A 16,814-nucleotide genomic window follows, 5' to 3' on the forward strand; every position below is an offset into this window, starting at 1 on the left:
GGGCGAATCCTGGGATCTCGTTTTCTTACCGGTGGCGTAATTTACCTCTTGTCGTCCGCCAGGAAAATTAGGTCACATAAATGGCGCCCGAAGCAGTTGGACCAGTGATTGGATAGTCTGATAGTACTTGGTGAGCTCAAGCTAAGATCGCTGTAGCAGCTGACGTCGAGTTGTAAGATTTTAGCCTACGTTAACCGCTCTAGCCTATCAAGTGTTTGCCTAGGCCTACTGTTATTTTTTATTCTACGTTACCGTTCTAGCCTAGCATTTCTAGTTTAGTAGGTAGCTTAGGCCTACATATTTTCTAGTTTCGTCGTTGTAGCCTATTGCTAGCCTATGCCTATTGGTGTTTAACGTTGAATATTTTAGCCTATTTGTGTGATAGCCTATTTATTTTAGGTAAAACGTTTACTTTATAGTAGCCTATTGCATTTTAGCCTTTTATTGTTGGATTTTGGAGCAGTTTGGACTTGGTCCTATTTTAACAAATTTTTTTGGGTTTTGAGTAGGCCTACCTAGTTGGGACTTAGGCTGGAAAATAAAATTTTTTTTTTTTTTTAAGTTGTCTTGTTTGGACTTAGATAGTTCTGTTCAACGTTAGGTTTGAATTTAAATAGGCCTATTGTGGATTTTTCATAATTGTTAAGCAATTTCAGCCTTTTTAAATTGTTGTTGCCATTTGTTTGTTTTGTTGTGCACTAATACTTTGCAGCTATGCCTGACTCACTCCCTGAAGTTTGTACGACGCCAGGAGTTCTAACCACGGCTGGTGCCGTGGTGATTACGTCATCGGTTATCCCCACCTGCTCTTGCGCATCGACGGTTACCACAACATCGACGGTGTACACACGACCGATGACCTCGACCGGCTACTCCGCTCCGCTCGCCCCAACGGAAGATCCTCGCGTTGGATGGATCTACCGGTTGTCTAAACTACAGTTGATCGCTGAGGTGGAGCGACTCGACCTACCCACCCATGGCACGGTAGAGGAACTTCGCAGGCGCCTTTGCCTATACTGGCGGATCAACGCTGGTGCTCAGACCCCCGCAACCTCCCAGGAGGAGGTGCTTATGACTGGCCAGGTGTTAGATAACCAGGCCCGGACTTCGGTGCATGAGCCTACTCCACGCCTTTCGCCTTTCGACTACCGAACGGGGTCAACGCATCAACCTACTGCTTGGAGACCACCTGGTACCTATGGACCCGTAGGCCTACCCCCTGCTACGTTCCAGCGTCAGAGCCCACCTGCTGCGGTCACCTCGGCACCGCACGAACTGTCCTTCGCCGGACAAGAGGACGTTACTGATGCCCAGCATACCTTCGACTCGGCTCAAGGGTCTCTGCCTCGGGAATACCCCTTCGAGGACCCAATACATCGAAGTTTGGACCGCATACGCCAAATGCTAGGCCTATCGACCAATGCCGACCTGCGCAGCATGGAGCACACGTTAGCCGAGGTGTTGAACCTCGAACGGCGGGGCCCAAGAACACATGATGCTGACTACGCTGAGCCGCCAGCTAACGAGATGGACCAGCTAACCTCTCGGTACGCCGTCCCGTCTCGGACGAACGATGTGTATGGAGGTGTCCGGTCTTCGTACGTCCTGCGGAGTCATGACCTGCATGAGGACGTTGCTAAAACGTCGTCCGCCCTCTGTGACAAGGTCCGGAAGTGGAACTTGCGCTTCGACGGCAGACGAGATGCGGTTTCGTTCCTGGAGCGTCTAGAGGAGCTGCGCGAGGCCTACTCTCTGTCGCCAGAGGACGTTTTGAAGGCTTTGCCTTCACTTCTACATGGCCAAGCTCTCCTCTGGTACAGGAACAACAAAATGATGTGGCGTTCCTTCCACGACTTTAGGCGGGCATTCGAGGTCCAGTTCTTCCCTGCTGGCTATCATCGCCACTTGGATGACGAGATACGGAAGCGCACTCAGGGTGAAACAGAGGCATTTAAAGATTTTGTGATTGCCCTGACAACCCTGATCCGACGGAGCGGCACTTTCTCTAACCAGGAAACCATCGACCTGGTGTACTTGAACATGAGGCCGGAGTACAAGTTCATGATACGACGTCATGACTTTGCCACGCTACCCGACCTCATCGAGCGAGCCGACGAATACGAGGAGCTGCTACGGGAGCGCAAGCTGTTCCGCCCTCCCCCTCCAGTTGCTCAAGCGTTGGTACCTGAGACTGCCTACACGCCCAGGCGTCGAATGGACCGTTTCGTCGATGTTGCGGTGATGGAATATTCGGAGCCTGACTGTAAACTGCAACCTACCTCGCCAAAGACCGGCCGCACTGGTGATTACCCTGCAAGGAGTGGGGGTAACCAGGCAAGGCATACGACGCCCACCGTCCCTAACCATATGCGCCAAGGCCTACCGTCTACGAGCCCATCACGATCATCGAGTAACCGCAACCCTCCGGTCTGCTGGAACTGTGATGCACGCGGACATGTCTTCCGAGATTGCAATCAGCCGAAGGTGTTGCGGTGTTACTACTGCAAACAAGTAGGAGTGGCCACTACGAGCTGCGGTTGTCGCGCGGGAAACGCCAGACGGACTCAGGCCGCCGGAGGTCGCCTGAGCCCACGCCCCGTAGCTACACTACCTCCGAAGAATGGAGCTCATGGCTCCAGTACATAACGGCCTTCACTGAATCGGGTTCAGGCATAGTGAGGTCACTTGAGCCCGCAGCGCAGCCGCCTACGACCTCTACCGAGCTCAATTACGTGAGCACCTCGTATGTGTCGGCTGGAAAATCATCTGAGTCAACCGACATCCGACCTTTTATCGACACCTTGCTCCTTGGAAAGAGATTCCAAGCTCTGTTGGATACCGGAGCAGTTGTAAACCTCGTCGGGGATGAGGTTGTTCGTCACTTCGACGAGTGTGGGGTAAAACCTGAGATATCTTCGGCGGACCTGAGGATGGCTGATGGTACACGTTGTCGGATTGAGACGAAGTACCACATCCCGGCCCAGATCTTAGGTGAAAACCTCATACTCGGAGCCTATTTCGTGCCTGGGCTCACCACGGACGTCGTATTAGGTATGAGGTGTATTCGAGACCTTAACCTCATACGTATAAACGTCAACAACGATGGCACATTCGACACGACCACGACTCTCCCTTGTGCGACGGGCACATTGGAACCGCTGACGTCAAAGGAAGAACAGCATCTCAAGAATTTTCTCGAGAAAGAACTTCCTCTCTTCGATGCTGTTGCGGGACCCACGGCGTTGACTGAGCATGTCATCCGGCTCAAACCAAACGCAGTCCCGATCAAACAGCGCCACTACCCTCGTAACCCTGCAATGCAAGCGGTCATCAACGATGAAGTAGCTGCCATGTTGAAGGATGACGTAATCGAACCATCCGAGAGTCCATGGAGCTCTCCGATCGTGTTGATCCGGAAGTCGACTGGGAAATACCGCTTTTGCATCGACATGCGCAGGGTGAATGACTCCTCGATCAAGGACGCCTATCCTCTGCCTAGGATTAACGCCATCCTTGAGAAGCTCAGGCAGGCCAAGTTTATCAGTACCTTGGACCTGAAGCAAGGCTACTGGCAAGTGCCATTGGCCGTCGACAGTCGCCCCGTGACCGCCTTCACTGTGCCAGGCCTAGGCCTTTTTCAGTTCAAGGTCATGCCGTTTGGCCTACACTCGGCCGGTGCCACCTTCCAGCGCCTTCTGGATAGAGTCATCGGGCCTGAGCTGGAGCCGAAGGTCTTCGCTTACCTTGATGACCTTGTGGTAGTGTCAACGTCTTTCGAGGAGCATCTAGAACTTCTGGGGGTTGTTTTTCGCCGCCTACGCGAGGCGGGCCTTCGTTTAAACCCCGAGAAGTGTCACTTCGCCTGTAGGGAGCTGAAGTATCTGGGACACATCGTGAGCCAAGATGGAATCGCCACAGATCCTGAGAAGGTCCGCGCCATTCAGGATTTCCCCGCACCCACGAACGTCAAGGGACTTCGCAGTTTCCTAGGCCTTGCGTCGTGGTATCGGCGATTCGTCGAGAAGTTCGCTTCAGTAACCATTCCGCTTCGAGGTTTGCTGAAGAAGAACGCCAAGTGGCTCTGGGGACCCGAACAAACTAAGGCATTCGAAGCTCTGAAGCACGCCTTAGTGACGGCCCCGATTCTCGCCTGTCCCGACTTCAGCCAACCCTTCGTGCTCCAGGTCGACGCCTCGAATTATGGCCTGGGAGCAGCGTTAACTCAGAGTGTAAACGACCGAGAAGTGGTCGTTGCGTATGCCAGTAGGCTACTCTCTGAGGCCGAACAGAACTACACAACTACCGAGAAGGAGTGTCTCGCTCTCGTGTGGGCTGTTCGGAAATTCAAGGCTTATCTCGAAGGCTACCACTTCATTGCGATAACCGACCATGTCGCCCTAAAATGGCTGCTTAAGCTCAGTGAGCCTAGTGGGCGCCTGGCTCGGTGGGTTATGGAGTTGCAGCAATTCGACTTCGAGATAAGGTACCGCAAGGGGACAGCGAACAGAGTGGCCGACGCCCTATCTCGTCAGCCGGTCCCTGAAGCGCCCAGCTCGTCTGGTGAACCCGATCAACCTACGTTCGAGGTCGGAGTTTTAACCAGACGCGGTGCTAGGGAACAGTTGCGGTTACGACGCCTAACCGATGCTGAAGGTGACGAACCTTCACTCGGTGATGATCCGGCGGGTGACGTTATCGACGACGAAGCTCCTGGTCCGACGCAGCCGGAGACTGACGACCCATCATCTGACGTGGACAACGATGGTAACCCGCCGGGGAGCCACGGTGCTTGGTATGACCGCCTTCGCAACCTGGTCAGCAAACACCCTGGGCGATACTCGAGATACCAGCTTCGCGACGGTAAGCTGTATCGTGCTGTCTCGAAGAAGGATCGACCTACGACATGGAGGGTGTGTGTGCCAAGCGACCAAGTATCCGTGGTACTGCACGAAAACCACGACACGGCTACGGCAGGACATCTTGGGGTGAAGAAGACGTTAGCCCGAGTTGGTGGGGAGTACTTTTGGCCTAACTGGCGTCGTGAGGTGAAGGCCTATGTACGGTCTTGCGCCCAATGCCAGGCCTATAAAGTACCCCAAACGAAACCAGCTGGGAAAATGTACTTCCGACAACCCCAAGGACCGTGGTACGCAGTGTCTGCTGACCTAGTAGGCCCATTGCCTAGATCACAGCGGGGTCAGCGATTTCTGCTCGTGGTGCAGGATACCTTCAGCAAATGGACGGAACTCGCCTCCATTGCGTCTGCAACCGCAAAGAATGTGGTGACGAAGCTGAAGGCTGTCCTACTTCGACATGGAGCTCCGGATGTGTTGATTACGGACAATGGCACGCAGTTCGTCGGTAAACTGGTTCGAGAGTTGGCTGCTGATTGGGGCATCACGCTACAGACAACGGCCCCCTACAGCCCGCAGTCGAACCCAGTCGAGAGGCAGAACCGGGTGGTGAAGACTATGATTGCGCAGTTCGTGAAAGGCAACCATAGGTCTTGGGACAACCACCTGGTGGAGTTTCAGTACGCCCTCAACACAGCTGTCCACGACTCTACTGGATTCACTCCTGCGATGCTGTGTTTTGGACGCGAACTGAAGCCTCCCTGTGCCGTCCGTGGCCTTTCGTTTGAGGGGTCCGAAACTCCCCAAGGTCCCTCGTTAAGTGAGACCCATCGCAAACGACTGGAGGACTTTCAGCGTCTGATCGCGCAGACACGCAATAACCTCAAGGCCGCCTACGAAAGGCAATCAACATATTATAACCTCCGTCGCAGGGAGGTGACGCACGAAGTCGGCGCGCAGGTGATGAGAAGACTCCACGTCCTGTCTTCTGCTGCTGACGCCATCGTAGGGAAATTAGCACCAAAATATCATGGCCCCTGCATTGTGGTCGGTCGTCGAGGTACTAATCTCTACGAGGTACGTGATGAGGATACTGCTGCAGTGCACGTCGTTCACGTGAAAGACTTGAAACCTTTCTGTGCACGTGACTAGTCTGCAAGGATCCCGCAACCGCAGCGACGTCTGGTGATCCGTTGTTCGTCAGTCCTTTCGGCCACGTCAAGCGGCCGACAAGCAGCCATAGCTAACCCTCGTCTGGGGGTGACGTATCCTCGTGAGTAGCTCTTCGCCCCGCTTCCAAGACTCCGAGCCTGCCGTACTACCCTACCTTTGTAAACCCCACGCCTACTCTTCACCTTTGGTTACTTTTCGCCCCGATTCGTTTTCGTTTAGACCTCTGAGGCAACCCGGCTTCGTTCGCTTTTCGTCGTCAACACCCTGGAGCCGCCGGACTAACGGGGTCCGGCATCAGCTTCTGTCAACTTTTCTTGCCCACGATCCTACTGATGATGTGTCACCTGCAGGAAAGCTCAACAGCTTTTTTTCTTTTTCTCGTTTTTCTTTTTTTTTCGTTCCGAAGTGTGGAGGGGGTGTAACGGGTCAAATGTGTAGGGGGTAAAATAACGGCTAAACCACGAAACTTAAACAGCTGAATGTAAGCTGTTGTTGTGCCCTAGTCGCGACGCTAAACTGACATCGCACCTAACCTCCAATTCCAAGACAGCAGACGACGTTGGTGTCAGTTTGGTTGTTTGGTTGTTCGACTGCGTCTGAGGGCGGGCTACGGGAGAGAATAAGAGCAGCTGACCCACTTTGTGAGCGAGGCAGTTATAAAGCATGTTAAAGCTGTCATACGCCTGCCTTTGCTGACACGGGACTCAGCTGACTCTGTTTGTGCTGACCAATCAGGAAGCGTGTTAACTTTCGTCTCGATTCTGAGACGAAGGTGAGGGAAGAAGAAGAGTTGTGGAGGAGAGTTGTCATTCGTATTCCCGGCATTTCGCGAGTTCGTTCGTCTTCAATTTGAAGAGTTTTTGTTTTCGGTTCGTCGCTTAAAAGTTAGCCTACTTTAAGTTCGTGGTGCATCGAGTGCGCAAAAAGTGTTTCACAGTATTATTACTTCGTTTGGTAAGTTGCGTAACACTTAGACAACTTAGGTTTTTCTTTCGAATACTTCTCCGTCACTTGTGTTTCGGCAGAACTTTGTCGAAGTTCATAGGCTAGGCCTGATTCGCAGACCTCGTCATACGCTTTAACCAACTCATTTAATTAAAGTATCGGAGTTGGTGACAGATCATTTCGATTAACGTTTCATAATCCGTATTTGGGACTTACTTTTTAATTCTTAAATCTGTTTCAAAGTTCTTTTAGCATCCCGAAGTTTGTCCCAGCAGACAGGTTTCTGCTGGACAAGTTCTGTCGAAGTTGGTCTAAGTTGAACACGTGAGGAAGTTAAAGTTTTAGTTTTTCGTTTTTTTGGCTCAAGGAGCAGTTTCACCTTTTTAGTTTCGTTTTTTGTTCGTTCCTCACCTGGACCACTTAGGCTAACTTGTTTTCTTATAATTTAGTAAATTCGGACTCTGTGGGAGTTAGGCTAGGTTAGGCCTATCTTGTACTAACCTTGTTTGTTACAGGTTGAAGATTTAACTCCGTAGGTAAGCGGAGTGACTACTTAGCTTACTTATTGATTCGTTAAGTTAGCTAGTAGTGTATCATTTAGATATTTGCCCACAGAGTCAAGTCAAAATTATTATTTTCCCCACAAGCCCTAGGCTAGAGTGGTGATTTCGAGTAGGGTGTTTAGTAACCCGCAACGTTCGTCTCGAGCTCTGACAACCAGGGCTATCAAAGTTAGGCTATCCGAATCACTATCGACTCCTGGGAAACTCCCCGCGACCAGACTAGGGCGAATCCTGGGATCTCGTTTTCTTACCGGTGGCGTAATTTACCTCTTGTCGTCCGCCAGGAAAATTAGGTCACAAATTCCTACTTACAAATTTAATAACTATACATTTATTGGAGTACTTCTTTTGTTTTTTTTTATTGTAGTATGACACACAAAATATTGTTTATTGTTTATTAGTTTGTTTTTTTCTGTCGCACTTGTCCAGACAAACCAGGATTATGCATAGGGGATTGTTTCAACCAGTTCAACGATGCAGTTTGAGTGCAAAGAACAATGGATGGGAGGGAGGAAGGGGCTGTAAATAATAAATATAGCACAATTTAACATTTTTAGTGTGTTTTTTTACATCTTTACTATAGACGTCATTGCCTGGGCCAGTGTCACTGGTGACCAGCGATTTTAGACGCTATTTTTTTTTAAAGCTCAAAACACTATTTCTGACCTGGATCCTCAATTCAGGGAACTAAAGGTAAGATTTGATAAAAAAATTCAGGCCCTGGGGAAGCACCCACTAATATTTTCACCGCACTCAATGTGTTAATAACTTAAAATGTACATATATTTAGCTAGGCTACATGGAAATTTTACAGTGTTTAACTCCTGAATTTTATCCATATTATCTATATCTACTATCTTGTTGCAAAGCAATAAGTTTAATATTCCTTCAATATATTGATAATATATAGTCAATTTAATACTGAATATATCAACAATATTTCCTTTGGGGCTTTGATGGGTGAATAAAACATGTTTTACAACAAAATAAATTATCAGGAACACAATAAGGTAGTGAAATACAATGAGGAAAATAATGGCTGTTAGTAATGGGGTGTGTAATAATGGCTGTAAGTGATGGTTTTATCTGATTGGTGAAAACGTTAGCACAAGTGTAATGTTGTTTCTACTTCACTTTCTGTCAATAGCATGTAAACAAACAATGAATCTGTTTACGCTCTACCAGCTATCACGTCATGAAGCTGTGTTCAAATTTGCAACTGTGCTTGGACACATTTCTATTACAATTTTTAAATTACCAATTAATTAAGGTCATTTAACATATCAGAATAAAATGCAGTAATTAAAACTAACGTGAAATTTATAACCTTTCTTTATAAAGATTACAGTCTCAATAAAGAAACATATTATTGCTGTGCCTAAGTACTCCCTAAAAAAAGGGAAGTACAAAATGTAAGATTCCCAAAGTTTTGGAAATTGAATATTCTTATTTAGATTGATCATAAAGCCAAGGAGAATGACAATTAATGTTTGCATAACACAAAAACAGATCATGATGTTTTGTGATCGCAGGTGATAGACAAGATTTTTGCCGCCATTGCCATCTAGACGATCTCCACACCACCATAGAAAATAGACACAATATTGTCACCAATATGCAACTGAACCGTCAAATCAAGCGAAAGGTCGACGGTCGTACTAACCAAGGTCGGATTAGCAGGGATCTACTGTGTAGTTTGTATTTGAGGCTCAATTATTCAACTTAGTTTATTTTACTCTAAACATGGTTATAGCTTAAACATCGGAATGTTTAGTTATATCCATAACTAAGGTTTCACCTGAAGCAGTTCTCCATGTATATGCTGTTCCAGATGCGGTGAGCTGAGTAGCCCCTGTACCCCGTGTACCTCTCGGGGTTTAGCAGCAAGTCTACGTACTCAGCGTCCGGATCTTCCTCGTAGAAGCAGTACAAGTCTAGAGCGTCGTCAAAGGCTTCCCATCGAGCAAACTCCTCCATTGTTGCTGCACTGGATCGTAAAGTGTCAAAGTGAATAACAATGCAACAGATTACAACAAAAACATTTGATACCACAGTTACACTTATACTATGCATATACAATAACCTTTTCCCACAGTTACCTGACATAGTGGGCTTCCTTGCACTGATTATAGCATGCCAAGTAGATAATTGCTGAATTTACTTAATTTTGCCTCACTAATTTTTTTTTTTTTTTTTTTTTTTGCTGCAATCCAGTATTTTAACCAACAAACACAAAACATTGTGCTTTTATTAGGCCCGTAATATGTGTACGCTTTAAAATAAGTTGGCAAAACTAGTAACTGTAGGAAAAATATAATGTGTAACTCGAGTGCTAAGTGCCACTTCACACATTAGTTACAGTAAAACCCTTTTAAATCACAATCTGTTAAACCAAAACCATAATAAAAATTCAATTAAATTATAAAATTGGGAACTGTCTGCATTGAGGTGGGTAGTTGGCCAGCGGAATTCAATGGAGCAGACGACAACACAGATACAGTGATAAAAATATAGTTCAGAAATGAACTATTGATTAAAGAAATATATATTTGTTGTGTACAGTTATAGATTTTAAGTTTACAGTGGAGTAAATAATGTAAAAAACAACTTTTGTATATCTCTTTTAAGTTAACCCTAACACCCTTCAAATCAAAACGCACCTACTTCATATTCATTACTATTAATGATTACCATAACAAATGCAATACTTTGAAAATTCACCTCAAAACCACAAACTTTAAGCTCAAAAAGCAAAATTGAAAATCAATGAGGTTGGCTCCAAACAGAAGTTTGTATTTGTTTTCATTTCTGTCATCAACACAATTATTGGTTTACTGCAAACCCATTGGAACTCTATCAATGCTAGATGTGCACCTGCTAATTTAGGCTGACATTTATACACAATGCTAACGATCAACGAATGTGATAAATATCAAGTTTACGACTAGTAGGCCCTATTGATCACTAGTCAATAGTAATCATGAGTTTTTTTTAGTAAGGAAATTAGGTGTATTAAGATGTACTAAATTTCTTGTAAATTGACTTGGCTAATGCAAGTTATTGTTAGTTTGGCCCAATAAATGACTTATTGACTTATTGAGCCATACTAATTAATTTTAGCCTCGATTACTCTTACTTTGGATTTTGTATGATTCTTTAAAATGCCTTTAATCTACCACAGTTTGAATACACGAATACGTACTCGACCTTTTTAAGTTTGACAAATCAGAAGTAAGAAACAAAATCTATTTTCAAGGAATCTGAATTTAAATTTAAAAAATTGAATCAACCCGTTTCTACCAACTGCTAAAAGCCTATTACAAGTCTTGTAAATTTCAAAAATGTATGAATTAACTATAACAATTAGTAGCAAAAAAAGTAGAGTTATTTTAAAGCCATGTGTAAATGGTTGCAGAATGTGAGATGGGTGAGAGTAGACTAAATAAGACCAAGGTCTGAAACCATTGTACTGTACTCGTTTGTTTTAGGGGTTTGTTATATTATATGCAAAAAGCATCGTTCGTTAAAATCAGTTATAAGTAAGACATCCCTTGGGGAAATTCTTCAATTCTAGTTGATGAAAATGTGGATAAATCGTATAAAACACATTTAGGCCTATTGAAATCAGTTTACCAATCTGAGAATATGAACCTTTTGGGGTGGATTTATTGTAAAGCTTGCCAAATACTCTTAATCTTATAGGCTCTTATCTCTATGATATTTTATAGAATATTAAATTGTTTTATGCCTAACTGTTTAAAAAATCGGTTGTTTCGTTCTTCATTTTGTAATATGTTAACTAATCGTTGTGTTATTTAATAGTTCTGGATGGACCTCATCTCTATGAGATTACACTGATAACCACTAACTTAGAGTCTGTACTGGTTTACCAATTATCATTTACAACAAAGGTCTTATGCCAAAACAACCGCAGCGCAAACAGCTTGTGGTTAGCTAATGATCGTCATTTAGCTCATAGGAAAATGTTAAACATTTCCAATTGAAAATGTTAAATTTTTTATAAATTTGAATACTTACACAAAATTATATAAGGGAATTTCCCTTATAGGGAATACACTATTGCCGAATGTTTCATTGTAAGACCTGGACCCGGATCGATTTACATTAATTTTCGATTTGAGGCCAAAACACCATTCGTTTAAATTTATGGATCTTTGGATGCAATACACCCTGGTGTGGATTAACGTCCGCACTAGTGAGTATTACGAATACCCGCAGTACTATTCTTAATAATTAAACCAATTTGTATTTGTAATTAGAGTAAATATTATGCTTCAGTAACGATTTGTAACTTCAAATTTTAGAGTTTGACTGTATGATAGATTTTCTTACTATTAGTTTTGATTTATACATCAAACAAGCTGCTATACCCGTGCTTTGCAACGGGAAGAAAATGTGACCTAGAGAGCTATTAAAGTGGTGCTGATGTGTATTTTAAAATACACCAACTCTATGATTTAGTTTGAAAATATAAACTGATTTAAAAGTGTAAACCTAATTACTTTCAAACCCCTACTTTTGATGTTAGTAGATCCAAAATAATATGACAACATACCTTTCATATTGATGCTTCATGAATGACCTGTTTTATCATAACTCTTCAATTTTAGTCAAGCCTCTTTACACGTAGCTTACTATATAAATTACAAAATGAAACTTTGAGCAATACTTTACAAAACGTATACAACCTTTCTTTAAAACCAAACATAACCCTCCTCAATCTACATAAAATGTCACAAACATATTTTGTCGAGAAAATAAACAAACACCAGTTCATTGTACTGACCAGCTGTTTCATTAACTAAATTAAATTAAATCATTTAAACTTTGGAAGCATGCCAGGCGTAGCCCTTTGGAAATCAGCCTGTGGGGCAGAACCCTTAGAAAATTTGTCCATACCAATACTTTTTGGCAAATCTACACACTCTAAGCTTCATTTTGATGTGCCATATGCCCATATTTTTATTTGGTAAATGACCTTAACCGTTAACATAAAATTTGATTGTATCACTTTAATAATCTTCTATATATATAATACGCTAAGCCGATTTTTGTGAACAGAACTCCTCCCTCATTTTTGGACCGATTTTGATGATTAAAGTGTAAAAAGAATTGCCCTGATCTGTAGTTTTGCAAAGTGTTTTTAGTTTTTTGATATCTTTATTAGTTTGGGCAGGATCTTCCATCAAAGTTGGATTTTCTCCCATAAGATTAACATGGGGGAATCTAAAAATTTAATTGGAAACTTTGTCTCCACTAATTTGAGAGAACGGCTGGGCGTAGAAACTGGATAGGGGTGTCAAAAGAAAGGTCTTGGTCTGTAGATGAGTTATCAAAAGAAAAACGAAGTAAATTCCCTTAGGGCTCTGCCCCAGAAGCCTTTAAAGATCCCTCTACAGATTTGTTTACATTTTTGCCATGTGGATAATACTTTTTAATGAAACAGCTGTTAATTTGTAAATTGTATTTTAAACAAGACACATTAATTGGGAGTTACTGAATTGTCCAAAAGAAGCATTTGCAATGTTATTTTCTGATTTTAAAATTAAATTTCTTCTGTATCATGTCATGTTTTGCTATAACGTTCCATGACGAAATCAGTGGAAAATCCTTTTATCTCAGTAATCTTAAAATTATTTCTTATTGACCTTATATCTATTTTACGGGTTGGTGCCTGCCCTTTCCTTTTCACCATTTTTGTCTTTATTTTTATCATATTGTTCTAGACAGATCATCATAGCTTCATGAGATTATTGTCATACATGTTTTCAATCATTGGAAAAATATTCAATTGTGTAATACAATACAAAATAATAGCCTACAATTGCAGAAGGGCATGATGCCCATTTGAGCCGTGTCCATATTTTGTTAAAATAATAGTAGTTTACAGCAACTGGATAAAACATTTTACAATATTTATGTAGAAATATTTGCATGATAAAGAAAGTCATTAAGCTGGAAAACTGCATACTGCAGACTTTTCAGAGAGGTTACTTCGATGTATTCATTCAGCTTAGTGAAAACATAATATAAATATGTATACAAATAGGAACTTGAATTCTTAGAGAGCCTTTGAATGTTATTAGACTAACGAAAAGGGTTGTGCATGTTTACTAGCGCTACTCAGCAACAAAAACCATTTAATTTATCTCTAAAATATATATTCTTAAAGTGCACTGATCAGCAGCAAAAAAATCTATGTAATTTACCCATATGTTATTGAAAATAACACAGTATTTTGGCTGTAAATATGGCCCAATGAGTAAATAATATTTAAGCAGCTACTGCATACTGCATGTCATGACAGAAAGGTCATATTCCTTTTAAACTAGATCACATCATCCTTTATAAGATACGTTGATTAACAATGCATGTAAACGTCAATATTTACGTGACAGCCAATTTACATTATTTTTGCTTTTTGGAAATGCCTCATTAATTGCTATGTCATTTGTATTATTTGTTGCCAATGAAGCCGCATATAAATGAGCACGCCCCTAACAGTTTAAGAATAAAAGCCAACTTCAATTCAAGTATATTCCACTACACCTAAAATTCCGTAGAGAGATTATATTGACAACTTTATGTAATTGATATGGCCGAGACAGCTAACTGACATCCCCCATGTCAAGGAATTCCAGCTTTAACATTAACCTCACAACAAATTTCTCAAAACTGTGATAGAGGGTTATTCATTTTAGCACAAAAGTACGATATGAACTGACGCGACGTGACGAAGGAAAAATCAAACTTACACTGTAACGGATATACCTCCCTTTGAATTTAGAACGTGTCTTCCCAACAAACAGATACAGTACTGTATTTTTTTCAAATAAAATCATAGATTAATCTGCATTACACTGATGAAATCACGGAAGTGTTAAACTAAAAAAGATCCACCAATACGATTTTAATACTATTTAAAGGTTCTTCCAAACGATGAGATACCAGATAATATACTAATAACTCCAATGACGTACAGTATGGGAGATATTTTACTCATTGAATGATCCACCATATTTGGTAACTAATGCAATTAATATCAATATCATTATTGTTTTTACACTTATTAATCTTTAAACAATGCTAAATGCTCAAAATATGTACAATTTCACTCAATTTATCGCAAATAGATGATTTAGCGTAAGCCTTGAAAATAACCGTCGATTTCGACGGGTTTCACCTTGTTTTAACTATTTATTCATGATAACAAACTGAAACACAATTAAAAATACCCCCGCCGCAGCAATCCTGCAGACTAAGCGAATTTCCATTTCCCTGATTGGATTTACACTAAAATGTCTCCTTAGAAATATCACATTTATTCCCTATTTAAATAAAAGTTTAACGAGTACTTAGGTTTGCTGCAACAGGGAGAGTAAAAAGGTGTTTTTTGTAAAATGTAATAATTTAGTATGAAATGAATGCATTTTCCAAATTTGATCAAAATCTATATATATAAAAGACAAAGCCCTCACTGACTCACTCACTCACTCACTCATCACTAATTCTCCCACTTCCCATTTATCTAGGAGGCTGAAATTTGGTACACTGATTGTTTAGGCATTAAATAGGAAAACTAAGTAGTTTTTATTCTGATCGGTCTTTCGGGCTCCACCCCAGTGGCTCTGGAGTTTCCCATGTTAACCTTATGATTTTTCATATTTAAAAGGAATTTCTTAACAGCTGTTTCAATTAAACAAGTTGGTTCTGTTCTATGATGTTCAATAGCATTAAAGTTACAAGGATTACCAACAGGGTACAGCACTATTATTTTTTTTAAATTTATCCTACCGTACAGCCAATTTGCAACCAAAAGGTGAGTGAGCGTAGCGAACGAACTTCAACCTGGAAGCGAGTTAGCGTAGCGAACGAGCTAATCTGAAGGCAAGTGAGCGGAGCGAACGAGCTCCAACCTAAAGGTGAGTGAGCGTAGCGAACGAACTTCATCCAGTCTATATATATATAAGGCAAAGCCCTCACTGACTGACTCACTCATCACTAATTCTCTTACTTCCCATTTACCTAGGAGGCTAAAATTTGGTACACTGATTCTTTAGGCATTAAATAGGAAAACTAAGCTGTTTTTATTCTGATCGGACTCTCGGGCTCCGCCCCAGTGGCTCTGGAGTTTCCCATGTTAACCTTATGAGTACTCATATTTAAATGGAATTAATGAATCTTAACAGCTGTTTGAATTAGACAAGTTGGTTCTTTTCTATGATGTTCAATAGCATTAAAGTTACAAGGATTACCAACAGGGTGCAGAACTATTATTTCTATTACATTTATGACAACTGCTAATTTGCAACCAAAAGGTGAGTGAGCGTAGCGAACGAACTTCAACCTGGAGGCGAGTTAGCGTAGTGAACGAGCTAACCTGAAGGCAAGTGAGCGCAGCGAACGAGCTCCAGCCTAAAAGTGAGTGAGCGTAGCGAACAAACTTCAACCAGGATGTGATTGAGCCATGCGAACAAGCTCACTTATAAAGTTAAACGGGGCAAAGCCCGCGGGTACAGCTAGTATGTTCATAAACAAGCAAACTACAACAGTTTACTTAGTCTCCATAAGAATAACATGGGCATTTTAAATTTACAGATTTTTGGAATTTTCTTCGTAACCATTAGGCGCATAACAACGCTTTAATATACTGAACTATTTGTTTTTTTAAGCTCTACAAAATGGTATGGAAAGAAATCGCTAAATTTTAAGTTTATATGGTCAAAAATAGGAAAAACAAATTTTTACCCCATAAAACCCTGTTCCCATAGTCCGATCATGCTGGGCAAAACCAAAAATGAAAATAAACCCTAACCGTTTTACAAAGGTTTTACATTGGGTTTCCATGGAAACAACCCATGTTACGATAATTTGAACTATTTATTCATGATAATGAGCTGAAACACAAAATCCCCATTTATTTTCTCAGCACAGGGATGTTGCTGGCCACAGGGTTGACTGCTATAGTGATTGAGATCATATTAAACTGATGAAATCACGAAAGTATTTAACTACAAAAGATCCACCAATACGATTTTAATACTATTTAAAGGTTCTTCCATAGGAAGAGATGCCATATAACATACTAATAATAACTCCGATGACGTACTGTATGGGGAATATTTTCATTGAATGATGAACCAAATTACCATTATTGTTTTACACTTATTACTCTTTAAACAACAATAAATGCTCAAAATATGTATATTTCACCCAATTTATCGCAGTTAGATGAATTAATGTCAGCATTGAAAGTAAC

General features: G+C 42.1%; 1 protein-coding gene across 1 annotated transcript in view; it reads right to left on the reverse strand.

Annotated features, from left to right (window-relative positions):
* The window catches only part of LOC128991615 (ero1-like protein), a 58,341-nt gene that overhangs the window by 23,497 nt on the left and 18,030 nt on the right, over positions 1 to 16,814 (reverse strand). The window contains exon 6 of the mRNA XM_054414656.1: positions 9,333 to 9,521. Within this exon, the coding sequence (XP_054270631.1) occupies positions 9,333 to 9,521 (189 nt within the window). The remainder of the gene's footprint in view (positions 1 to 9,332; positions 9,522 to 16,814) is intronic.

Source organism: Macrosteles quadrilineatus, unplaced genomic scaffold, assembly GCF_028750875.1.
Source record: "Macrosteles quadrilineatus isolate MER2022 unplaced genomic scaffold, UCM_ALF_1.0 Scaffold_4__1_contigs__length_99947679, whole genome shotgun sequence".
Lineage (NCBI taxonomy): Eukaryota > Metazoa > Arthropoda > Insecta > Hemiptera > Cicadellidae > Macrosteles > Macrosteles quadrilineatus.